The sequence below is a fragment of the Mandrillus leucophaeus genome, unplaced genomic scaffold (assembly GCF_000951045.1).
Source record: "Mandrillus leucophaeus isolate KB7577 unplaced genomic scaffold, Mleu.le_1.0 Scaffold525, whole genome shotgun sequence".
NCBI lineage: Eukaryota > Metazoa > Chordata > Mammalia > Primates > Cercopithecidae > Mandrillus > Mandrillus leucophaeus.
Genome location: NW_012105642.1, coordinates 1,754,575 through 1,781,351, shown reverse-complemented (window position 1 = coordinate 1,781,351; position 26,777 = coordinate 1,754,575). Strand labels below are relative to the sequence as shown.

At 43.4% G+C, this 26,777-nt stretch overlaps 1 protein-coding gene across 2 annotated transcripts in view; it reads left to right on the top strand.

The window, feature by feature from the left end:
* IL5RA (interleukin 5 receptor, alpha) overlaps positions 1-19,806 on the top strand; it is a 52,130-nt gene extending 32,324 nt beyond the window's left edge. Inside the window, exons 10-12 of one of the 2 annotated variants that reach the window (XM_011996813.1) lie at positions 12,940-13,036; positions 14,694-14,778; positions 19,222-19,406. In XM_011996813.1, the coding sequence (XP_011852203.1) occupies positions 12,940-13,036; positions 14,694-14,778; positions 19,222-19,308 (269 nt within the window). In that variant the 3' untranslated portion in view covers positions 19,309-19,406. Of the gene's footprint in view, positions 1-12,939; positions 13,037-14,693; positions 14,779-19,221 lie in introns of both variants that reach the window. The other variant, XM_011996814.1, reaches the window with a different exon arrangement.
* Positions 19,807-26,777: the final 6,971 nt, after the last annotated feature.

Below are 26,777 nucleotides of genomic sequence, written 5' to 3'. Positions count from 1 at the left end.
TGTGGATGCTATCTCTCATGAATCCTATGAGGTATTCATTAACCATTGGAAGAGTATACATGGGAGAGATTTCGTTCAGGCACATGCCAAAATGTTCTACTATTTAATTCATTTGCTTAAGCTATGGGGTGGGTCTTCAGGAAAGTCTTGGGCAGTGACCCATTAGCCCATGTGGAAATGACTCTGATCTGACACATAGAAGATAGGTTTCCATTGAAGACTGGGAAAGATAAGGAAAGGCCTAATAAATGGAGAACTGTTCTGAATCTGCCAGAGGGCTGGTCATGCTAAGTTAGCGAGTTCCCAAAGGAGAATAGCGTCCCCTAAAGTTGTGCAACACACAACCAGCTCAGCCTTAAAGGAGTAGCCGTCGCATCAATCAGAGAGACTTACAGGAGCATCATGAGCCTTCCTGGGGAGAGGGAACTGAAAGGACACTAAAAGGAAGTGAGAATGGGCCAAACTCACCTGCTTCACAATTCTGTTGAGACCAATCTTCCCCTCCCTCCCCTCCTCCCTAGGTTGACACCCTCACCTAACTAAACTGACCCAGCACACACAGGACTTTCCTCAACATGGCTCCATTTGCACAGGGAAAATTCACTCTGTTCCCCAGGAGGGAAACAAATATGAGAAGCATTCATCAGTCTCAGGGAATTTTTAACAAGGTCATTAATTTTGTCAAATGCCTAAGGTGGAAGTTTAATTTTTGTTACTTGAATTCAATAGACTTCTTTTTAAAAATGCTTTCTGTGACTCCCCAGGGGCACAAAACTCACTGGCTCAAAACTATTGCTATTTCTAAGTGTCTTCCCAACACCTCTCTCTCTATATATTCAATTGGGGAGATTTTTAAATGCTGTCTAAGGAAACTTAAACCAAGATGATGGGCACCAAGGTCAGAACCCTGGATAAGAAGTGAGTTATGCTTTCTGAGTCTTTGACTTTTGAAGTTATAGTCAATGTTGCCTGCTGAGAATTTAGAACGTACAGGGTGAAATAGAAGCACTAGACATTCAGGACATCTAGGTTTTTAGCCACGGCTCTGCCAACGTCTAGCTCTATGATGTAAGCTAGAGATGACACGAGATAATATTTTATGAGCAAAGTAATGAGAGACTGCTTAGAGTGCAGCATTGAGGATTCTGAGGCTAAATTTAGATTGTCAGAAGGAATCGTGATCTCCTGCCACCACCGCAGGGGACAGAGTGGTGACCAGCGTGACAGGGTTTTTCCACCCTGACCTAGTCGGTCTATACCTAACCTCTCTGGGCCTCAGTGTCCTCACCAGTAAAATATAAGTGCTGCACTACAAACCTGCTTCCATCTCTGCCATTCACGTTCACCTTCTCTGTACCACCCCACTGCAAAAGTGCTGAGAGTGAAATTGTGATCCATAATGAGCGCTTATTTTAAGCTTGTTTTTAATTTATTATTCACTCTCCACTTTAGAGCTCTCTCACCATTATTATTTCCTAAATAATACCTTCCTAGTTTGAATCTGGACTCATTATCGTTTCCCCCCAGGTGTACCTCGTTGCCATTATCTATAGCAAATCCCATTTCATTTACTGCCACCCTTTTCATGAAGATGAGCTGATTAATATTACTACTCACCTTATAAATCCATCCTTTCTGGAATTTACTCCTCACTCAGTTTAGGATCATTAGTGAATTTAATCAATGTAGACTTTCCATTTTCATCAAGATGATTAATAAACATAATAGGAAGTCCAAGCCCCTCTGGGACATTTTGCATGGCTCTTTTTTATCCCTTGAGGATGCAGCAATAATTATGCTCAGCTAGAAGTCTATCAGGCGATTTTGCTGATACATTCATTTCCTTTGAACACGCTCTCTCCTCTTTTGCCTTATCTTAAAAATAGCACGCTGCAGCCCTTCCATTCCATTTTACGCCAAGACTCAACTCAAATATCACCCCTTTCTTAGACATTAATTCCCCCCTACCGTTATTTTAAAGTAAGAAAATGGAGGTCCTGAGATACTAAATGACTCAGCAGTTGCAAACAGCCAAGAAGTGGCTATTTATACGATTTTCTCAAATAGATGACATATGAGCCAATTAGTGAATTAGAATAGATTTGATTAACTAATTAACCCATTATAGCCCAAGGTTATTTCATTAAAAAAATGAGACACAGGGTAAGCTTTGATTGATGAGATAAGGGGAGCTGGGAGAGGAAGGGGGTGCTGTCCAGCTCTGTTGGTAAGGTCCCTGGCCAGCCAAGGGGCACAGGGGACAGCAGGGAGAGGGTATAATTAGCAAGTGAGTGCTCTTCGCTTGCTCTGAACAGTGCCTGATTGGCTCTCCTGTCCTAGAATTTCCAGAGCATGGAATTTTTTTAATTAAAAATAATTGTTTTATTTCAACAGCTTTAGGGGTACAAGTGGTTTTTGGTTACATGGATGACTTGTATAGTGGTTAAGTCTGGGCTTTTATTGTACCCATCAGCTGAATAGTTTGTATCATACCCAATAGGTAATTTTTCATCCCTCATGCTCCTCCCACCTTCTCCCCTTCTGAGTCTCCAGTGTTCATTACACCACTCTGTATGCTTCTGTGTACCCAAAACTTAGCTCCCATTTATGAGTGAGAACATGTGGTATTTGGTTTTTCGTTCCTGAGTTACTTTCCTTAGGGTAATGGCCTCTAATTCAATCCAAGTTGCTGCAAAAGACATTATTGCATTCTTTTTGTACAACTGAGTAGTATTTCATGGTGTATATTTACCATGTTTTCTTTATCCACTCCTCAGTTGATAGGTACTTAGGGGGATTCTGTATCTTTGCAATTGTGAATTGTGCTATGATAAACATGCACCTTAGGCGTCTTTTTGATATAGTGACTTCTCCTTTGGAAGATTTCTCAAAAACTGAATGAGACCTACAATTTGATTCAGAATGTCTTTTTTAAGAGATGAGGGGTCTCACTATGTTGCCCACGCTGGTCTCAAACTCCTGGGCTCAAGCAATCCTGCCTTAGCCTCCTGAGTAGTTGGGCCTGTAGGCACATGCCACTGAGCTGGGCGGGAATTTTTTTTTATGGAAGTAGCAGTTTCACTTTATCAGTACTCGTTATCAACTGCCCTATGTCAGCTGGCTTCTCTGTCTTATCTTAAGAGCTAACTTCCCAATTTTCACATGTCTTTCTCCTTTTTAAACTTTCTTAACTTCCGATTCTTCTGTTCCTTTGTTATCTTTGCTGTCTCCTGTTTATCGAAACTTTTTGTTTCCTGACCCTGGTCTTCATGAAGCTGTGTGTTTTCTCAAGTCCATCACCTTCTCTTCTTTCCTCCATCCATGAAGCTCAAATGCCAAGTGTGAAACAAGGAATGATGAAAATAAATTTTCCCATGGTCATGTCCTTGCTTACGGAAAAAGAGAGTTATGTGGGTCTACCCTGCTCTTATTTCTGGCTGTGTCTTTGGTCAGGATCAGTGGTTCTGAGACCTGCTTCTTCTGTGACAGACCACAATCACTGCAATTGCCCTTCAAAGAAACGATGGGGTTTTGCTTTGACCTCATGAAGGCAAAATTTGATGGCCAGGATCTATGCAATGATGCTACTGGGTTCCATTAAAAATGTTTTTTTTTTAAAGCTTTCTTTAGTCTTGAGATGTATGGCACCTACACCCAGGGGAGTTGAAGAAGACTCAGCACAGTTTTCAGATCACTCAGTCACGAGGTCACAGCAGACAGGAGCACCTGCTGCCCCCAGCAGCTCCTTAAACATAGAGATGTGTTGCTCATAGGAAATCTTGGCCTTTGCTTTCCTCTCAAGAGTTTGAGCTGGTGCGGTGGGTGACTCAGAGTCCTGTGACACAGCCTAGAATCTGTTAGGACTTAATGAAAATGGGTTGAAATAGGGTATCAGGGTGGCCTATGGGAATATGGGCTGGAAGGAAGGCCATCCCAGAGAAACTCCTGTGCCTTTTCCTTTTGACTTGACATTAATGGGCTGATGTATGAGGTGACTTGGTACCTTTGTCCTGGGCACCTGCAAGCAAAAACTGGAGTCACCTTTGGGACCATCAAATACATCTTCATTTTCTAGTTTGCCTGCATTGTGCCAAGGTCCCGCAGCTCCAACCTGATTCCTTGGACTCTGACTCCTACCTGGAGCTCTGATCCCTTCTCTCTGTCTCTCCTTATCCCATCCCTCTCCTTCAGCAACTTTTTCTTGTTAAATTCTCACACTATGGTGAAACAAGAAGAAAGATGAAAGGGAAATGTTGTAGAAGGGTCCACATGAGCTATCCCCAGGCCTTCCAAAATAATCTTGCAAAACTCTTGTGAGGTTTGAGATGGGAGCCTCCGGGTCTATACCGTAGCAAAAATTGCTTAAAAGGAACAAGAGTTGACCCAGTAACAACATGAAAGACCCACTTAGGCTGACTTAAGACTAACACAGCTTATTGTGGTTCTGGTTTTCCTGTGTAGACAGATGGCTTGGTCACACTGCTTCCTTTTGTCCAGCCTGGTTAGATCCCACCTGGCAGCCCCATTTGTTCCCACCAGCGGAGCAGGACTGCCTCACCCCAGTGGTCATCCCACTGGCCTGAAGGAGGGTTAACAGGGACCTTTCAGATTTCATCTCCAACTGCCAGGAGCAGGGAGTTCCCACAGCGCTTTCAGGCACAGCCACCTCTATTGGTGTCTGCACCACCCTTCTAGGTATACATCCTGCCTCATGGTGGGATGGCAGCTTAGGGGAGGGAGGGACTCTGTCAGGGGGCCAGCCCCTGTGCAGGACATATTCACCTACATCATCTTATTTATCATCACATACATGATTTCCTAATCACCCAGGTGAGAAAACAGATGCAGACAGGTGAAGGAACTGCTGGAAGCTACACAGATAGTAAGAGGGACACCTGGGTTTGCAACCCACCCAGAGGACTGGCTCCACACTTGGGTTCTTTTCAAGATGTTCCATGGCCCTGGTGGTTATTACTCCAGCCAGGGAAACTGAGGCTGGAGGATGGGCCAAGCTCAGGCAGAGGGGCTGGGGGCTGTGAAAGCAGGAAGCTCTGCCAGCTCTTGACCTTGTCAGTCTCCATCCAGACAAGCCATTGGGAATGAAATTAGTTTCTTCAGGCCGTTCTTGTCTAAATGTTCCTGTCCAAGTTCTTCATAATGTTCATTAACATGAACATTATGAACCCTAAATCCTTGAAGGGCAGGAACTTCCATTTCTCTTCCTCAGTATCTGGAATATTTGGTGTGTGTTTATTTCTCCTGACCTGAGTTTATCACTCTGCATTTTGGGAATTCTGATAGCACTCCAATTTTGGCCTCGCTTTGATGAAAGGGAAATTATCTTGATGAATTTGTTGATACAATGCATTTCATCCTAATCGTAATTACAATAAGTAATATTTATTGAGCACCTATGTACCAGCACTGTGCTAAGCACTTCACATGTGTTAATTTATTCAGTCCGTCTCCCTGTTTTATAATGCAGGACATAGAAGCTGGAGAGGCTACCCTGCTGAAGGTCACTTTGGTAGCAAGTGGCAGAACTAGGGCTAAACCTGTGGGGTTTTTTTTTGTTTTGTTTTGTTTTGTTTTTAATAAGATAGAGTCTCACTCTGTCCCCCAGGCTGGAGTGCAGTCACACAATGATCCCAGCTCACTGCAGCCTCCACCTCCCATGGGGGTTCAAGCAATTCTCCTGCCTCAGCCACCAGAGTAGCTGGAATTACTCACACCACCACGCCTGGCTAATTTTGTATCTTTAGTAGAGACAGGATTTCACCATGTTGGCCAGGCTGATCTTGAACTCCTGACTTCAAGTGATCCACCCACCTTGGCCTCCCAAAGTGCTGGGATTGCAGGCCTGAGCCACCACACTCAGTCTAGGACTAAACTTCTTTATCCCTTGTTGCTTACTTCTATGTGATGACCACATGCTCTGCAGCCAGCTTTCATCTGCTTTAGCAGGTTGATAAAACAGGCCCAGCAGCCCCTTACAGGGAAGAAAATTCTGGGTTGCTTGGGGGGCCCTAGAAGGTACATGGCCCTTGGTGCTTTGTGGGAAAGCCTGCAGAGAAGAAGACTGCCATGAGGAATTCCCCTCTCAACTTCATCAAGTCTAGTCCTACTGGGGGATAATGCAAACAAGCAGTAAACTTAACAAGCAGTAAAATTAACTGCAGTGAACCATCCAGTTAATGCTGAATGCACACACAAATACATGCATGCACACAAATACATGCATGTACACAAATACATGCATGCACACAAATACATGCATGTACACAAATACACGGTCTCCATTTCCTCTCTCTATTCAGTTCATTCAAGCCCAGTTCCACCAGACGAAGATAGTGCAGGTTGTGTGTGTTTGATCTGGGTCCTTCACTACTCTCCACATTTTGTTCACTGAAGCTGCATTTTGCTGTCCTCTTTTTATTTCTCTAAACCAGGTACCTCCCACAGTCCATTTGACAGCTGCCTCGAAAGCTCACTCACCCAAAAGGTCTGCTCCTGACTTGCTTGCACTGGGAGCCTGTGATCTGGTTTGGGGTGCTCATTCATGAATGATGCCACAGTCTCCCCTCCAACCAGAGGCAAGTCACAGGAAGCTAGTTAAACCCTGTATCATAGACTACCATATTGACATCCTCTCAATTATCCAACCCTGTTGGTGCCATTTGAACTTCTCTCAGCACCTGCTGGTTCTAAAAACACAGCAGGCCTGCTCCGTTGGAAGCATCCCATCAATTTACTAATTAGCTCTTTTCCCTGGAAACCTATTGTTGAGTCTGAAATCAGATTCAAAATCAATATGTAAGCACTGAAAGTTCATACTTACATGCACAATTTAAGGTGGAACAGGCTTCCAAATCAAATTTACCTCCTAAGAGCTATTAGTGTAAACCTCATAGATCATAGAATTCTAGAGCAAGAGAGACTGCAGCCCTAAAAGAGAAGTGGCTTGACAAAACTCCCAGAGGCAGAGCTGGGACTAGTTTGGGTGCAATACCGGAGTCCTTCTGCCCTCTGTGTTGCCACTGTCTCAGCCCACTTGCACCCCATGTCCCACTCCATATACATTCTAGGGTCATAGAAGAATAGCAGACTATTGGCTTCTTTGCAAGGTCAAATGGTTAAGATGTCAAAAATAATGGAAACTGAGGTCCCCAGACACCAGAAACTGAATTTCCCAAATGGTCTAAGTTAGCGATGCCTAAAAAGCACCCAGGAATCAAATAGGGAGTCTGGAGAGCTTGTCCTCCTTACAAGGACAGGCTGTGTGACTTCTTCTTTCTGAAACTCATTTTTGCATAACCAAATGGCAGTGCCCATTGATTTCTTGAAAAGAAACATCTGTGACTTCCTTTTTAATGGCAAGAAAGGTATTCTCCTTGAGTCAGAGAAAAGAGCCAAATTACCTGGAAATACATTTTGTTTTTAAAATCTCCAAGGTTGGAGACCACAGAATTCAAACTAAGACTACATTATGGGATCTCCCAACTTTTAAAGTATTGAAATTCTTAATCATTTTGACCCAAAGAATGTATGCTCTCAGTGGGATCTTCTCTCCTTGCTCTACTTTCAGCAAAACAGAGTAGGTGCTTACTTTAATTCACTAATCTACTGGGTGGTTTTTTTTTTTTTTTGGCATAAATAAGTAACTGACCACAAGTAATCCACAAGTAATTTCTACTTGGCAATGAGTACGTGAAAGCTTTTTCTTGCACAAAATTTTCCTGCCAATTTATATTTTCTTCAAGGAAAAGCTGACCTTGATTGTGTTCTCAGGGGTTAGTTCTGTTTTCAACTGGCTACAGGTGAGTAGCCCTAATGCATTTGGGGCAACTGGAGAAGCCAGGCCAGGAGAAATGACTAATGTGCCAACTCCCTCCTGGCAGTGACCATGACTTTGCTTCTCACGTAGTACTTTGTATGCATCAATAACTTTTTTTCATTTAATGAAATAAAATCAGGGTTGCCTCTATATTTTTGCTAATTCAGTGAGAATCTTCGCTTATCAAAATGAGGGCTGAAGTGAATAACTCGAGAGTGGTTTAACTGAAAAGATTTTTGTAATCATGGTCAGAAGAAAACGGTACTGTTATCAGAACTTGCCATATCAGGCTAGGGGGTATTGCACAATTTAAGACCCAAACGTGACTGACAGTGTGACCCTGATAATTATTTACAGCACTGCCCCTTCCTTCTGCAGGACCCACACTTTTTCTGTTGGTTTAACCTAGTTGTACACAGGATAACATTTTTTCTGCTGATGTACCACTTGCTGAATTAGAATCCCGTGTCTCTGAACCTACAGTTTCTGAATGTGGTTATCGGGATACTTGCATAATGGTTACGAGCATGGAATAGTTTGAGAGATGGAGCCATGAAGCAGGCTGAATGCCTTATTCAGGAAATGAGACTGGGAGATAAAGTAAGACAGTATTTGATTTGCTACTCTTCACATTACCTAAGAGAGAATGCAGTAAAAACGAAGTCTAACAGAGCACTCAGCTCCAATCCAGAGAACTGAATATTAATCCTGGAACCATCGAGTATCTGTAGGATTTAGGAAAATAAAAGCTTTGCCACTTTAAGGGTCCATTTTCCATTATTTAACAAAATGTGGCGAATGCTTTTTTGTAAAACAATAGACATAAGTATATTTCAAAATAAAACTTGAAAAAAAAATAACTATAGCCATAGGGCTAGGCACAGTTGGTCACGCTTGTAATCTCAGCAGTTTGGGAGGCCAAAGCAGGAGAATTGCCTGAGTCTAGGAGCTTGAGACCAGCCTGGGCAACATACTGTGGCCCCATCTCTACAAAAGATTTTAAAAATTAGGTAGGCACGGTGATGCGCGCCTGTAGTCCCAGCTACTTGGGAGGCTAAGGCGAGAGGATTGCTTGAACCCAGGAGTCAGGATCTGCAGGGAGCTATGATCATGCCACTGCACTCCAGCCTGGGTGACAGAGCAAGACTCTATCTCATATAAAGAAATAAATAGTATAGTCATAGGTTTTTAATCAAGTGCTTCAGTCTCACCTAGAGTTTGGGGAATGTCAGGAGGAACGGCAGTTTGCAAAGCAGCCACCTTTAATTAGAGAAGCTGCCTGCACACTTAGCCTTATCAGGCAGCGGGGATGCAAACAATAGAACAGGGCTTCCCACAGTGAAGCACAGAGAGCTACAGGGATGATGCTCCGGAGAGTTCTCAAGGAAAAGCAATACTTAGAATAAGTGAAGTGAAGTTCCTGTGTATTCAGTGTGCCCTCAGTTTTGCAGAGGGAGGGAGAGGAATGGAATTCCTGCATCAAGGCTAAGAGCACGGACTGTTTGGGCTCCCTCACTTCCTTGCTGGGTGGCCTGGGCTGACTTACTCTGTCCTTTTCTGCCTCAGTTCCTGCATCTGTACAGTGAGAATAATAGTGTCCATCTCAAAGCATCGCTGTGAGAATTGAGAATGTACGTGAAGCACTTTACACAGTATCTGGGCACCTAGAAGCACTCAGAAAAAGGGAATATAAAAATATGTATAGAAAATAAGCTCTTAGTTACTTCCAGTGACTACTGATTTCTCTTTTTTAATTTTTATATTTTATTACAACTTTTAAAGTTCCAGCAGCAAAAAGGCACTACTTTTGTTTTCCTTTTTTTTTTTTTGGAGACAGAGTCTTGCTCCATAGCCCAGGCTGGAGTGCAGTGGCATGATCTCAGCTTACTGCAGCCTCCGCCTCCTAGGTTCAAGCGATCCTGTCTCAGCCTCCCTAGTAGCTGGTATGACAGCCAGGCGCCACCATACCTGGCTAATTTTAATATTTTCAGTAGAGATGGGCTTTCACCATGTTGGCCAGGCTGGTCTCGAACTCCTGACCTCAAGTGATCTGCCCGTTGGCCTCCCAAAGTGCTGGGATTACGCCAACACACCCGGCCCAAAAAGGCACTCCTTTTCTAAAACCAATTTTATTAAAGGTATGTATATATGAAGTGACAGTACCCTGTACTGAGTGAGTGGTGCTAGAAAAGGTGCTGGCTGGGGAAGGATCTGCAGGATTATATATTTCAACTGCCATGTTTTAAGATGAGGAAACCAAGGCCCAGAATGACCACCTCCACAGCGAGCTGACACTAGAAGCCAGGTGTCCAGACTAGGCAGGGATGAAAGCACTGGACAAAGCATGCCTGTCTGGCACTAATCACTGGGTACACAGTAATGACATGAACCGAGGGAATGAGGAGAAGGGACAGGGCCTGTAAAGGATGGAAAGAGTCAAAGTGACTTCAAGGCTTCAGGTTTGGGGGCTTGGAAGGATTGAGACTGAAATGGGCAGTTACTGAGAGAAGGGGTTTTGATGTGAAGAAGAGCACGCATTTGGTTTTGAATGTTGTCAGCCTTGAGAAATATCCGAGCAGGTTTCACCTACGGACAGGCTAAGATCTAGGCCTGGAGCTGAGTATCAGGCAGGATCAGGAATAAAAACCTAGGAAAAGATTTCCCAAAATTAAAAGATGAAGCGGTATAAACATACTTTTCAAAGTCCAAAGAATAGACCACAGTGGAAAATACCAAAGGGTCAAAGGATGAGTGGAGAGGGCAAGTCAAAATTAAAATGGGGAGAAGTGCCATCTAAGAAGAGGAAGATTGGGGCAATAAAGCTGAGGACTCGGTTTCAAGGTGGGCTCAACTATCCACAGCCTGAAATTCAGGAAGGAGGTCAGTAAAAATAAAGCTGGAAAAAGAAAACAAGCGTCTTTTGAATTAGACTAGGAGAAAGTCACCGTGATTAAAAAAGCAGTGTTAGAGATGGGAAATGAAGCGGACCGAATCTTTTTTTTTTGAGACAGTCTCGCTTTTGTCACCCAGGCTGGCATGCCAGGGTACGATCTCAGCTCACCACAACCTCCATTTCCCAGGTTCAAGCGATTGTCCTACCTCAGTCTCCCAAGTAGCTGGGACTACAAGTACGAGCCAGCACGCCCTGCTAATTTTTCTATTTTTAGTAGAGACAGGGTTTTGCCATGTTGACCAGGCTGGTCTTGAACTCCTGACCTCAGGTGATCCGTCTGCCTCAGCTTCCCAAAGTGCTGGGATTACAGGCGTGAGCCACCGCACCTGGCTCTTATTCAATAATTTAGACTGGGAAATAAAGTAAGAACATGTTTGATGACAGTGGAGACAGACGGCAGAGCAAGGTAATGGCTTATTCAAGATGAAGGACTCCATGAATATTTGAAAGCAGAACAGAAGAGATGAAGAAGGAGATTAAAACTTTCGGGAGGCAGAAGATAAAGCCTGGGTAAGGGTCCTCAGGAGGCAAAAAAGCAAAAGCAAGAGAACAAGGCAAGACTGGAATCACTAGGATTATATCCCAAGGCATCTCTCCTTCTTGTTACTTGAATGTTTTGAGTTTTAAGTATTTTGGAGGTTTGGGAAGTCTTAGGCTATTAACAAGGACCTGAAAATTCCACTTATGTATTTCTTGTTTTCTAGAGGAAGCAAATCATGGCAAACTGGGGATGGTAACCTTTTCTCCTGGTGCAGTGTGGTTGAAACCTCACCACAGTATTTAGCACACTGGTCATTACATCATTGCTTGTGTTGCTTTTTGCTGAGTGTGATTCTTTCCTAATGGACTCTATGACGGGAGCACCCATATGTGATCTTTTGACCACTGAATCCCAGTAATTTGTACAGTACCAAACATACAATAGGAGCCCAATGAATATTTGTTAAATGGATGAATAAAGGAATCAGTGAATGAGCAGCCTCTCCCACAGAAAGGAAACTCATATTCAGGGAGATGACGCAGGATTTACCTTATTCAATCAGGCAGGTTAGCAAACACATAACCTCTTCAAACACTGTTTGGTAAATGGCCTTGAGTTATTTTCTTCTTTTTTTTTGCAGGGGAGCTGTTGCGGGACAGAGTCTCATTCTGTCCCCCAGACTGGAGTGCAGTGGTACAATCTCGGCTCACTGCAACCCCCACTGCCTCTGTTCAAGCGATTTTGTGCCTCGGCCTCCCAAGTGGCTGGGATTACAGGTGCCTGCCACCACACCTGGTTAATTTTTGTATTTTTAGTAGAGATGGGATTTCACCATGTTGGCCAGGCTGGTCTCGAACTCCTGGCCTCAAATGATCCACCTGCCTTGTCCTCCCAAAGTGCTTGGATTTACAGGCATGAGCCACCCCACCTGGCTTGAGTTTGTCTTGGATGCCTTTCTAGTACTTAAAAGACAAATTACACACCCCAAAGCTATCATAGAAGTTCCTAGAAGAATCTGTCCCTTGAATGTAGATTCAAAGCCAATTTAAACAGAGAATAAGTGGCATACAAAATACTGACTTTCTGTACTGACTTAATGGCAGTTTGCTTCTTTTCCTATCTGTAAAATGGTAACGGGTGCTTTGAAGGTATTTAAGATTGAAAAGCACTTAGGGTCTAATACCTTTATTGTTCACTACAAGTATTATCTCATTCTTTACTTCCTCCAAAAGTTTAATTTCCAACTTCGTAAAATATTTTGATTGTGATGCAACTGGGTTACTCAGTAGGCTTATCTTTTTGTGGATTTTTCTATCTAAAAACCTTACTACGTACCAAAAACAAATAAGCTTCAGGATTCAAGTGGCACAGTGCATGGAATGAACGCCATCAATATTTGCTGATTGATTGAATAAATCATTCCTTAAGAAAAAAAAGTGGCCTCACTGCCGCCATTTCATTTCACCCTATATCAACTTTGTGAGATGGCTGTTACCCATCTTTAACAGACGAGAAATCTTAGGCTCAGGGAAATTAAGTTACTTGCCCAGCACCACCCAGCACCAGCAACTCAAACCTGAGCTGTCTGATGACCCAAGCCTCATCATTTCTTTTACCTGCTGCTTCTGACTTGGACTTTATCTTCTTTCTTTCTTTTTTGTTTTCCACCAGGAAAAGATGAACACAAGCCCTTGAGAGAGTGGTTTCTCATTGTGCTTATGGCAACCATCTGCTTCATCTTGTTAATTCTCTTGCTCATCTGTAGAATGTAAGTATTTGGGTACCTGCAGTGGGGTCTGAGTACTGCATTTTTACAGGCTTACCATGCCTCCGGTAGGCAGAAGGTTCTTATTATCTGGTAAAATTATGGTATTTTTGTGCCTGGATGACCTGTCCAAGATGAGTGTAGGTCAAATCAAAAGTGGAAATATCAGAGGTGATTTACAGAAGTTGGACAGAGCACAACGCAGCCCTCGGCTATCACTCACTCCTACTTGAAGTTGTTGACAGCTTTTAATATCTGTGAAGGTTTCTATTTGCAGGTTCTTTTGATTCCTTCTCAGTCTTCCACTCGGTCCTTGGCTGTCTTGGGTAAGCTGTCGACATAGGCTTTTCACAGCTCAGGAAGGTTAAAATCACCAGAATGCCTGCACATCATCATCCTCAACTATCAGGTCACCAGGCCTCTGAGTGGCTGATGGCTATTAGGTCAAACACAGATTCTAGAAATCGCATGTGGATCTGGTGTCCTATCCTAGAGCCTGCAAATAGCCCATAAGTACCCCTTACCCATTTTAGCATTCAGTAAGGCACAAGACCTTTTAGGAGACTTAAAAACATGTTTTGTCTTGGCCCTTTCATAATTTAGAAAATGAGTTTTATAAGGGCTGGGCACGGTGGCTCACACCTGTAATTCCAGCACTTTGGGAGGCCACGGCGGGCAGATCATGAGGTCAGCAGATCGAGACCATCCTGGCTAATGTGGTGAAACCCATCTCTACTAAAAATACAAAAAATTAGCCGGGCGTGGTGGTACACGCCTGTAGTCCCAGCTATGAACCTGGGAGGCAGAGGTTGTAGTGAGCCGAGATGGCACCACTGCACTCCAGCCTGGGCAACAGAGTGAGACTCCATCTCAAAAAAAAAAAAAAAGGAAAGAAAAGAAAAGAAAATGACTTTTCTATTAAACAGCTTTACTATATTATAAACGTTATATTTAGATGGCATCTACAGGTTGGGGGAAGGCAGTACAAAGGAGATGAAAAGCAAATAAACTCGGCTGGGGATGGTGACTCACATCTGTAATCTCAGCACTTTAGGAGGCCGAGGTTGGAGGATCACTTGAGGTCAAGAGTTCGAGACCAGCCTGGGCAACGTGGTGAAACCCTGTCTCTTCAAAAAATACAAAAATTAGCTGAGCACAGTGGCACGTGCCTGTAGTCCCAGCTACTCAGGAGGCTGAGGCAGGAGAATTGCTTGAGCCCAAGAGATGGAGGTTGCAATGAGCTGTGATGGTGCCACTGCACTCCAACCTGGGTGACAGAGCAAGACATTGTCTCAAAAAAAACAAAATTAAGTAAACCCTGTGAGTAAACACAGTTGAGGAAGGAATGCTTCAATCAGCATTGCAGGAAACGGCACAACATCACACACTTGAAAGTTCATTTTGAAAGATTAGGCCTCGTAACACCCACTGACACAAAGCACTTTCCCATTTGGTCTTCCCTGGATGACTCAGAAGCCACAACAAAGCCTTGTGGTACCCACAAAGTCTTCACCTATAATTTTGGAAGTCTTGGTACATAAAGATTTTGAATTTACAAAACAGCAGGTTCTAGAATTAACCAGGTCAATTTTTAGAGTAGATATTTAGAGACAAAAGGTATACTCATGCTCACCTAATTCCTTCTTTACTCTGTTTTCAGATGTCATTTATGGATCAAGTTGTTTCCACCAATTCCAGCACCAAAAAGTAATATCAAAGATCTCTTTGTAACTGCTAACTATGAGGTAATATTGAAAGTTCTTATGATATGCCATATGTGTCCAGGATTGAGTCCCCTGGGATCTGTCACTGGGTTTAGTTTTCTATATTACAAGGCAGGGCTTTTACTCAGAAGGCCACGAGCATTTCTGTTGCTTCAGTTATTCTGTTCTTTGGCTGATTCAGTTGTTTGTATTTTCTAAGAGATGGGGTCTTGCTATGTTGCCCAGGCTGGTCTCAAACACCTGGGTCTAAGCGATCCTCCCACCTCAGCCTCCCAAGTAGCTGGAACTACAGAAGCATGCCACTATGCCTGCTTGCCTGATTGTTTTATTATGCATGTTCATTATTGACATATTGGAAAGGTACTGAGTTACAAGTGTTCTTTCCAGTTAGTCTTAAATTTTAATTTCATATCAGCCATCCCTTAACTGACTTTGGACAATCTCTTCAACCCTATGAGTTTTGAATTTCTTTCTGGTATAATAAGGGACACAAATGAGATTGTACATTGTTCTGTTTAGCGCTAATGTTTTAAGACTCCATGTTTCCACGTGAGTATCTAAGTTAATAGAGAATTTTCAGAGGGAACTTTAGCTCTTTAGTATAAAAAAGACTATAGAAAAGGCAAATTATTTCACCCAATATGCATTTTCTTAGGTCTGTTCACCATTCAGAGCACTTAGGTTCAGCCCAGTGGTCACTTACTTATGGCTATTCAGTTGTTCCAGCATCATTTGTTGAAGTAAATAATCCTTTCTCCATTGACTTGTCTTGGCATTTCTGCTGGAAATTAGTTGCTATATATAGTTGGGTCTATTTCTGGAGTATCTGTTTGGTTTTATTGATCTATTTGTCTGTCTTTATGCTAATACAATACTGTCTTGATTACTGTAGCTTTATTGTAAACCATGAGACCATTTGTGTAAGGCCCAACATTTTTTAATAAGTTGTTTTGGCTATTCTAGGTCCTCTGCATTTTCATATACATCTTAGATTCAGCTGATAATTTTCTACAAAAATAGGTAGCTGGGATTTGGGGTGATATTGTGTTGAGTTATAAGTTAATTTGGGGAAAAGTGACATCTTAATAATATGAAGTCTTCTTATCTATAAACATAGCATATCACTCCATTTATTTAGGCTTTCTTTAACTTCTCTCAGCAATGGTTTGTGATTCTTCAGTGTATAATTAATGCACTTTGTCAAATTTATCCTTAAAGTGAACAGTTATTTAGATCAGGGCTCAACACACTTTTTCTGTAAAGGGCCAGGTAGTAAATATTTGAGGGACAAATGGTTTCTGTTTCAACTCTTCAACTCTGCCATTGTAGTGTGAAAGTAGCCACAGAAAATGTGCTAATGAATGAGCGTGGCTGTGCTCCAGTAAAACTTCATTTACAAAAACAGGCAACAAGCCAGATTTGGCGCGCGGCTGTAGTTTGCCAATCCTTGATTTAGATCAAACAATTTTCTTAGTAAATTTAGGTTTCTCTCAAATGAAGTAACTCATGATTGGATGAACCACCTGGTGACTGGTTGTAGGGAAAATAAAGGGTTCATGGAAACACTCACCAAAATGATTAATTTCAATACGTGGTGAACATTCCTTAGCATTTGCAGTTTGGGTATTGGAAGGATTTATAGACAGTTACAGTTACTAGCCGACTGAAGTAGAGAGTGGAGGCTGGCAAAAGAATCATTCTGCCCATGGTTGGATCCTTGTGTTCTCCTTTATCAGGGGAATGGCCCATCTGCTCTTGTTCACTGAGTTCTTTGGGAAGAAGAGTGAACCCCAAGGTGGAGCTTTGGTGCCGGTTCTGGATGTGTGCTGTCAGTCCCTCCTTGCTCTAGCACACTCACTCCTGAGTAAACACATCTGGTTTTGTGTGTTTGCTTGAGATTGAGTCTCGCTTTGTCACCCAAGCTGGAGTACAGTGGAGCCATCTCGGCTCACTGCAACCTCCGCCTCCTGGGTTTAAGTGATTCTCCTGCCTCAGCCTCCTGAGTAACTGGGATTACAGGTACCCGACACCACGCCCAGCTAATTTTTGTAGTTTTAGTAGAGACAGGGTTACACCATGTTGGCCAGGCTGGTCTTGAACTCCTGACCTCAAGTGATCCAGCCTCCCAAAGTGCTGGGATTACAGGTGTGAGCCACCGTACCCAGCCGACATCTAGTTTAAGCAGCCAAGTGAAGTCATTTGTCCCTGCCTCTTAATGGAACATCTTAATGCTGGTATCTAATTTCCCTACAGAGCCCTGAAAGATTTCCTTTAATATTCCAAAGTTGGTGAAATAAACTGGTTTAAGAGCTTATTGTATAAGGTTGTGATTTGTTGTTAATTAAAATCAAGTCAAGTGTATAAAATAACAACTTGAGGCAGACAAGCCGGTTTCAGAATAAGTAGAGGATGAATGGCAGCACTCAACAGTGCCTGGCTTCTCAGGACAACTTATTCTCTTCTCACATTGCAGAGTTTCACATAAAAACAAAGCAGTTAGAGACTGAGAGAAGAAAGAAAGAGCGCATAGAATGGGGGAAATGAAGTACAGCCTGGTGCTGTGGGCCCTATGGCCTAAATTCTTCACCTGAGAGAGGATGAGAGCGAGTGCAGAGCTGCCTACAGCTGGGCCCCATGAGGCCGTGCACAGCCTCCACCTCCAAGGACAAACCATCCAACCCATTCTCAGAGGCTGTGCTACAAGGGTGACAAGAGGGCACGCTGGTGCTATGGGTGACCGCTGGGAAATGTTTGGCTAGTGGGAAAGGAAACCCTCTGCTTTTCATGGTCATGTGCACCTCTGAGCTTGGGGTGGGTGCCCAAAGTTCCAGGACTTAGAGGAGCTCTGCCATCCTAGAAGCAAGTTTTTGCTTGTTCAGACCTCAGTTAGAAACTTAGACCTCAGTTAGAAATTTAGACATCAGTGAAGGGCCGGGCTCAGTGGCTCATGCCTGTAATCCCAGCACTTCGAGAGGCCATGATGGGCAGATCACTTGATCTCACAAGTTTGAAACCAGCCTGGCCAACATGGCAAAACCCCATCTCTACAAAAAATACAAAAATTACTCAGGCATGGTGGTGCACACCTGTAGTCCCAGCTACTCGGGAGGCTAGGTGGGAAGATGGCTTGAGCCCAGGAGGCAGAGGTTTCAGTGAGCTGAGATTGTGCCACTGCACTGCAGCTTGGGTGATGGAGTCAGAACTTGTCATAAATAAATAAACAAACAAACAAATGTACTGTGAAGGAAGAAAGTTGGCCTTTAGCAGTAAAAAAGAAAGGCTTATTCTAAAAAAATCAAATCCTGAGCTTTCTGATAATTTACTTATTTAGATATTTTTTGTAGAGACAAGGTCTCACCAGGCTGGTCTCCAACTCCTGGGCTCAAGCTATGTGCCTGCTTCAGCCTCCCAAAGTGTTGGGATTATAGCCATGAGCCGCGGCGCCCGACCTGAGCTTTCAGTTTATGAGACTGGTTTCCAGGTGTTCCTTGTTTCTACAATGGCAACCAGAGAGGGTTCCTCCCCCAATTAGGTTGCCTGTAAACTATTAAAAGTAAAATGGATAAAAGCAGGAGCCATGCCTGCTGTGTCCATCAGTGAATTCCCAAGACACGGCACTGTGGCTGGTGTGGGGCAGGTAGTAAAAAATATGTTGGATGAGTAAATGAAATAAAGGAATAGGATCTCTTACAGGCAATTTTATTTTTGTTACCAATTTTCCAATTATTATCAGCATTATTCATTATAGCCAAAATGGGTCAGAACTGTCCAAAGTTAGGGGGATACTATAGTAAATTATGGATGGAATTATGATGCAGCTATCAAAAGTGATGCCACCAAAGCACATTTAACAATGTAATTTATAATCAGTAATGTCAGAGAGAAAGAAATCAATTTTTAAAGATGTGTATCCGGTCGGGCGTGGTGGCTCATGCCTGTAATCCCAGCATTTTGGGAGGCTGAGGCGGGGGGATCACAAGATCAAAAGTTCGAGACCAGCCTGGCCAACATGGTGAAACCCCGTTTCTACTAAAAATACGAAAATTAGCTGGGCATGGTGGCGTGTGCTTGTAGTCCCAGCTACTTGGGAGGCTGGGGCAGGAGGATTGCTTGAACCTGGGAGGTGGAGGTGGCAGTGAGCTGAGATCATGCCACTGCACTCCAGCCAGGGTGACAGAGTGAGACTCCGGCTAAAAAGAAAAGATGTGTATCCATATGACTTCAAGTAAGTCTAAAGAAAACATTATGCCTAGAAAGAAAGGCTTAGGAGGAGCAGTGGGCTGTGTTTGGGAGAAAGGTGTATGGCTAGGTATTTTCTTCTTTCCACTTTATTTTTCACATCTTCTTCAGTGAACATTTACTATTTTTATTTAAAAAATAATAGACTTAAAGCCAAGTGTAAAGATTTCAAAGAACCCAAAAGTTCTCTAAAAGACATCTAAGGAAAGATGATTTGTTTTGCAGAAAGCTGGTTCCGTTGAGACAGAAATTGAAGTCATCAGTTATATAGAGAAGCCTGGAGTGGAGACCCTGGAGGATTCTGTGTTTTGACTGCCACTGTGGCATCCTCTGATGAACTCACACACACATGCCTCAGTGAAAAGAGGAACAGGGGTGCTGGTTCTTGGCTAAGAGGTGTTCAGAATTTATGGAATATTCAATTTAGCTGCGAAGCAATACACACAGACACATCAGTCTTATATCCCTTAAAAGTATGGATGCTTCATCAAAATCTCCTCGCCCACAGCAGGGAAGTTGATTCATCCAAGCATTTTGCCATGTTTTTTCTCACCACTCCAAACAGGGTAGCACCTCCTTACCTGCCGATCTTTGCAATTTGCTTGACTTACCTCAAACTTTTCTTGCACAAGAGACAGCTTTTAAGGCTAACGTTCAGCTATCTTTACTTCTGGCAGTGCCCGTTTGGTTGTTTAAGCTGCCAGTGGTAGCACTCAGCTACCATCTGAGGAAGAAAGCATTTTGCACCAGCTTGGAGTGAATCATGAACTTGGATTCAAGACTATCTTTTCTATAGCAAGTGAGAGCCACAAATTCCTCACCCCCCTACATTCTAGAATAATCGTTTTATAGGTAGAGAGAGAGAGAGAGAGAGAGTGTGTGTGTGTGTGTGTATGTGTGTGTGTGTGTGTGTGAGAGAGAGAGAGAGAGAGAGAGAGAGAGAGAGAGAAATTATCTCAAGCTCCAGAGGCCTGATCCAGGATACATCATTTGAAACCAACTAATTTAAAAGCATAATAGAGCTAAGATATCACCCCATATTAAAAGAGAGGACAGGATTTCGTTCAAATATACATTCTTGAAGGAAGACTTAATATTCTGGAAATATGCTGAGAAAGTCATTGAGCATAATTCAATCATGAAAGGGATCACTGAATCAAGAAGGAACTTTCTGAAGAGATGTTTGCTGCCAAAGGCTTCAGAGCAACTCAAGTAATGCCAAGTCAATCCTAGTCTCTCAAGTTTGGAAAGGTTTCTACAAGGCCATCCCATCAAATATCCCAATCTATACAGAAGTTCTTCTTCCTAACATCTTCACATATGAGTCTGCATCCAGATTGGAGGCCTTTATGATGGGTGATGAACTACAGGTGGAACCAAGTACAGGTGTGTCCTGGGCAGAGATGGGCCAGAGGAAGGAACCCAAACAGTGCTGATTCTACATGGCCCTGGGTCAGGAAGCTGAAGGCTGAGAAAGGAGGTAACAGTGCCCAGAATTCCCACATGGCACACTCTTTAAATGCTTTCTGGAGCTGTTTTAGTCAGTTTTGATCCATCAGTGGGGACGCATTGATCACCATATATTTCCAGGTTTGTTTTCTTAACTAACCTATAATTATCCACTATAACTAGCAGAGGGTTGAACCCTGGGTAATAACCTATAATTATCCACTATAACTAGCAGAGGGTTGAACCCTGGGTAATAGGCACAGAGACATCTTAAATCTTGACAAGCCTGAACGGTCTTATAGTGATCTGTATTACTGTTCCATTTTATAGTTGCAGTTACTAAGGTTCGGAGAAGTTGATAGGAAATGGCATAGTGAGGAGTTGAATACCAGGCTCAGGGGAAAGTGACCCCAGAAATGTGGGGAGGAGTGTCAGGGAAAGTTGAGGCCTGCTTAGGGGTGTGGCTGAGAAGGCAAGGCCCATGAAGGTGGTCCAATAATTGGCAAAATGTTTAAAATGTTTGGTCACTCGAATGATTCAGAATCTCAGACCTGCTTTTGTTGTTGTTGTTGTTGTTGTTGGGGGTGGGTGGAGACAATCTTGCTCTGTCACCTAGGCTAGAGTGTTGTGATGTGATCTGAGCTCACTGCAACCTCCCTCTCCTGGGCTCAAGCCATCCTCCTCCTTCAGCCTCCCAAGTAGCTGGGACTACAGGCGCATACCACCATGCCCAGCTAATTTTTGTATTTTTTTTGTAGAGATGGGGTTTTGCCATGCTGTCTAGGTTGGTCTCAAACTCCTGGGCTCAAGCGATACACCAGCCTCGGCCTTCCAAAGTATTCGGATTACAGGCATGAGCCACCATACCTGGCCAGGAAACTGTATTTTTAATGAACACCTTAGGTCAGAATCAGAGGCACATGGAGGGCTCATTAAGTCACAGAGGAGCAGGCTCCATTCTTCGAGTCTCTAATTGAATAGGTCTGGGTGGGGTCTGATTTCTGCACTTCTAACAAGTTCTCAGGTGATGCCAATGCTGCTGGTCTCTAGAACACACTCGGAGAACTGCTGCACCGGCAGAGTCTTATGAACACCAAAATTTGAAAATCAGCAGCTGAAGGAAGAAGTGACAGAAAAGGCCTGTCCCCAGAAAACTGTCCTTTTGGGGAGGCTTGAAGCACCCTGTCTGATCTCTTTCAAACCAGAACCTAGACAGTCGGCATTGTGGATGCTGCCTCTGCTTAGGAGGCAGGAACAGAAGCAGGGAGCTCCCCCCGACAAAGGTGGCCGGCTCTTCAGTGCTTGGTGTGATGCTCGCTTCAGAGACTGCTCCCTCCAACTCAGCAGCCGTAGATCACCTGCGCTCTGTGCAGCTCCTTGCCACACTTCCCTGAGCTGGTACCATTATCTGGCCCTTGGTATATGTGTTTCAGGAGCAACACGAAGTAGCCCATGTGGCCTCCTTGGTGGATTGGGAACTTCTTCCTCCCTTCTTGCCTTGTAGAACTCATAGTCATTCTTTGGGAACCCATAATCATCATCACTTCTTCCATGAAGCCTTCAAAAGCAGAGTTTGTTGATCCCACCTCTGGATTCTCATTCTGGGCCTCATCCAGAATGAGAACACCGCCATGTTGGAGCTACTGCATTGCAAGATATACCATTAACAGCTGGGAGGCCTCCCCTCTAGACTGCGAGTTCCAGGAGGATGGAGCTTGTGTGAAATACGTCTTTTTATCTGCGGTGTCTAGGACACTATCTGACCTAAGAAAATATAAATGTTTAAGCCCTCTGTCAGCCCTCATACGGCACCTTGTATATAGGTTAGACTGAACAGTATTTGGCAGAGATCCTCAAGGCCTACAATAATAACATGGGGAGGAAGCTGGGTGTCTATCAACAATGTGGTTAGAAGCAACCAGGAGACACATGTGCCTAACCATTGAGCTACTGTGACCTGGATGTTTTTGCTGCCAAAGTGTCTAAATGGTTATGTATAAATTGCTGTGTAAGAGGCGTTTCAGAAGTGGCTCATTTTGAGTGGTCTATACTGTTCTCACTAGCCTTGTCATGGCAAGTCAAAGAGTTTGAAATTCACTTAACAGTAAACACCATCAGCGACAGGTTGATGTAAGGTAAAGTCATGATATCGGCTCCCATCTCTTGCCATCTCCCACTAGGACAGGGTAGAGAGTCACTTTTCCCCTAGAGCCTCCGCGGCTACAGGATCAGAACAAACACGCTTTTCCAAGACATCCGTTCCAATAGGGATTTTAGCCCAATTTCTTTCCTTGGCATTTGGAATTCACTGCGTGCAGCATGGGGGAGTGCTGGAGAGACTGGAGGGTGAAGGTCATGTTTGTCAATAGCCAGACCACCTGAGCCTCATTGAAATGCCTCAGACCTCAAGCTATTCATGCAGGCTGGGGAAGAATCCATGTGGGCAAAGAACATCCTGATTAAAAATGCAGACGTTTTCATGGTGAGACTTATATGTGTCAGGACCATCTGCTGGTGGAATTAATAAGCCTTAGGTGCTAATTTGTTAAAGAAAAAGTAGATATCTGGAAGTGAGAACAGAGAACTGAAAACAATCTCTGATGGCACGAGTAAAGGTGAAAAACCTAATTAGAATAGGACTTGGTGCTAGCCTAAGGACTGTAGCTATTCCTGCTTCTACATCCTTCAAATTGAGTACCAGGGTGCAAAGTTTTTGAAAACCATTTCTTCCTTTGGAATTTTGTATTGTACTAAAAGACAATTTTGTTTATTTCCTGTTTTGTAGGTAATAGATGTAAATATAAATATTTCAAAATGAGAACTATTAAACATAAATGACAGTGAATTGTCTAAGTCTGCAATTAAAGAGGAGTGGGTACATTTCTCATTTTTCCCCTATATTCCCCTTCTCGGTCCCCACTATTGTCTTCCTCCATCTCTCAGCTAGGACTATTACAGTAGCCTCTGAACTGAACTCATGGCCTCCAGTATTTCCTCCCTTTGAAGGATCAATGTAAAAGGCACATCTGCCTACATAACTCCCCATCATCTTCAAGTTAAAGCTAAAGTCCACTATGACTCAGCTCCTTACTAGCTCTCCAGCCACACACCCAAATACTCCTACCTCAGTTTTCACCAACGTGCTGATTATTTCCCTGTAGCTCCATGCTATTGCATCACTCCATGCCTCTGCCAAAACTTTCTCTGGTGGAAAAAGCCTTTTCAACCTCTTTTCGTTTTGTTGACACTTTGATTTATCTTCTAAGTCTCGACTCTTTGCCACGTGAAAGTCTTTGCTCACCTTCCAGTTTGAATTAAGAGTCCCTCTGTTTAATTCTATCAGTGATTGGACTCTTTTCTTTTTCTTTCTTTCTTTTTTTTTTTTTTGAGATGGAGTCTGGCTCTGTCGCCCAGGCTGGAGTACAGCCGCACCATCTCGGTTCACTGCAAGCTCCTGCCTCAGCCTCCCATGTAGCTGGGACTACAGGCGCGTGCCACCACACCCGGCTAATTTTTATATTTTTAGTAGAGACGGGTTTTCACCATGCTGGCCAGGATGGTCTCGATTTATTGACCTCGTCATCCACCCGCCTCGGCCTCCCAAAGTGCTGGGATTACAGGCGTGAGCCATTGCGCCTGGCTTGGACTCTTTAACAATCCTCTGTCTCATTTCCAGTGTAAACACTCTGAGGTCAACAGCAGTGTCTGCTTTATCTTTGTCTCCATAAGCCCCAAGTAGGAACCGACTGCTGGTTGAGTCTAACCAGACCAAGGAAAAGGAAGTGAGCTTATTAAATGTTTGCCAGATAGAAAACAATATAGATTCTAAATAACTAAGTTCTAATGGCAGGTTCATTTATTAATGTGTGGTTATAGCAGAAGTTAAATCGTCACTGGAGCTTAAATTAATGAAGTAATAAAAACTCACAGTTTGTGTGATGCTCGTCTCAGAAACGCCGCCCTCCATCCACCTCAGCTGCTACCAAACACCTGGACTCCTCCGCGCTCCCTGCGCACCTCCCAGCCGGCACCACCCACCATTTGGCTCTCAGTAGACATCTGCGTTGGTTGTCAGGAGCAACACAAAGCCGCCCATATGGCCCATGTGCGTGATTTTAAAGTTCTAGCGGACTCTTTTCAACGTGAAGGTGTCTTATTAGGTTTGTTTCATTTATTAAAATTAAAAGCAAAGATTTGTCCCTGCCAAGTAATAAACTGAAAGAACACATAAACCCGAAAGGAAAATTGCAAGAACGAATCAACAATAAAGTACTGCTGTCGTAGTTTAAAGGTCGGCAAGCTGCTGCTGCCCTTTTTTTTTTTTTTTTTTTTTTAAGGCGGGGTCTCCTGTCTCACCCAGGCTGGAAAGGCCGGAGTGCAGCGCCGTGATCACGGTTCACTCCAGCCTCGACCTCCTGGGCTCAAGTGATCCTCCCACGTCAGCCTCTCGAGTAGCTGGGACCACATGGGTGTGCCACCATGCCCAGCTAATTTATAAAATTTTTTTGTAGACACAGGGTCTCCCATGTTGCTCAGGCTGGTCTTGAACTACTGAGCTAAATCGATCATCCAGCCTTGGCCTCCCAAAATGTTGGGATTACAGGCATGAGCCACTCTCCTTGGTCAGCAAACATCTTCTTAAAGGACTAGATAGTAAATATTTTCAGCTTTGAAGACCATATGGTCTTTGAGGCAGATACTCAGTTCTGCCATGATAGCACAGAAGTGGCCATCAGCAGTATATCAATCAGTGTAGCTATGTTGCAATAAATCTTTATTTACAAAAACAGCAGGCAATAAGCTAGATTTTCCCAGAAGGCCAATATTTACACATGGCTTCATGTATTCAAAATATGTGTAAATGTGTTTTCATTTTTTTTTTTTTTTTAAGAAAAACAACCAATTTGAGAAAATAACAATCACGTTTGATCAAATAAAAATCATCACGGGGGATCAATGGTAAAAAAAAAATGTGTTTGACTGAACTTAACCTCATTATAAGTAGGTTTTGCAAGAAACACCGGTCCAGCATTCTGTTCATACTTTTATCTGTCACACTATTCACAACATCCTTTAATAAGTGTATTTCTGTCTCCTTCAGTGAACCAGGAGGGAAGCCTTAACCCTATTTATCTCAGTTTCTCCAGTGCCCAGCAAGTGCTTGACACACAGTACGCAACTCAATATCTTATTTGTTAACCACTAAATTCAAGAGGAACAACCGGGCCAATTCTAACTGCCAGTTATTTGGTCTTGGATATTTGGTTCTAACATTGTAGTTGATAAATGATGCATCCACTACATAGTTTTCCAACTAGCTGTGCTGTGGCTTATGTTCTTGGCAACAGGCCCATTTTTTTTAACCCTTCAGAATATTTCTGGAATCCCTTCCACCTGCTTTAACACCTTCTTGCCATGTAACGTGGGCCTTTGCTGGGGAAAGATTCCCTTGTCTTAAAACTCTTTTCTGGGCTGGGTGCGGTGCCTCACGCCTGTAATCCCAGCACTTTGGGAGGCTGAGGCGGGTGGATCACCTGAAAGCAGGAGTTCGAGATCAGTCTGACCAACATGGAGAAACCCGTCTCTATTAAAAATACAAAATTTGCCAGGCATGGCAGCGCATGCTTGTAATGCCAGCTACTCAGGACGCTGAGGCAGGAGAATCACTTGAACCCAGGAGGCGGAAGTTGCAGTGAGCCGAGATCGCGCCATTGCACTCCAGCCTGCGCAACAAGAGCAAAACTCTGTCTTTTTAAAAAAACAAAAACAAAAACAAAAACAAAAAAACCTCTTTTCTGCCAGCTCTAACAGGAACTTTACCCACCAGCCCTGTCTCTCTGGACACACACACATCCCATCCTCACACCATCCAAGGAAAAGTGGGAAGGAGAGTTCAGCAAACGAAACAGAACTCAAAACAACAAACTTCAGGTCTCGCCCTCAGAGCCACTGACCTTCAGAGATCTGACAACACATCAGCAAGACCCTGAAATTTTGAATTACAAATTAATTACCTCAATGAGGGTAATGAAGACCTCCTGGTGTAAGGTTGCTAGATTTAGCAAATAAAAATAAGAGGCTCAGTTAAATTTGCATTTCAAATAAATACCACATGGGATGGGGCATACTTATATAGAGAAGCATAACTTTTTTTTTTTTTTTTTAAATCTGAAATCCAAGTTTAATGGGTGTTCTCCTATTTTATTGGGTAATCCTGATCTTGCAGGGTAGCCGGAGTTTAAAGAAACAGCTCGCCGGGCGCGGTGGCTCAAGCCTGTAATCCCAGCACTTTGGGAGGCCGAGACGGGCGGATCACGAGGTCAGGAGATCGA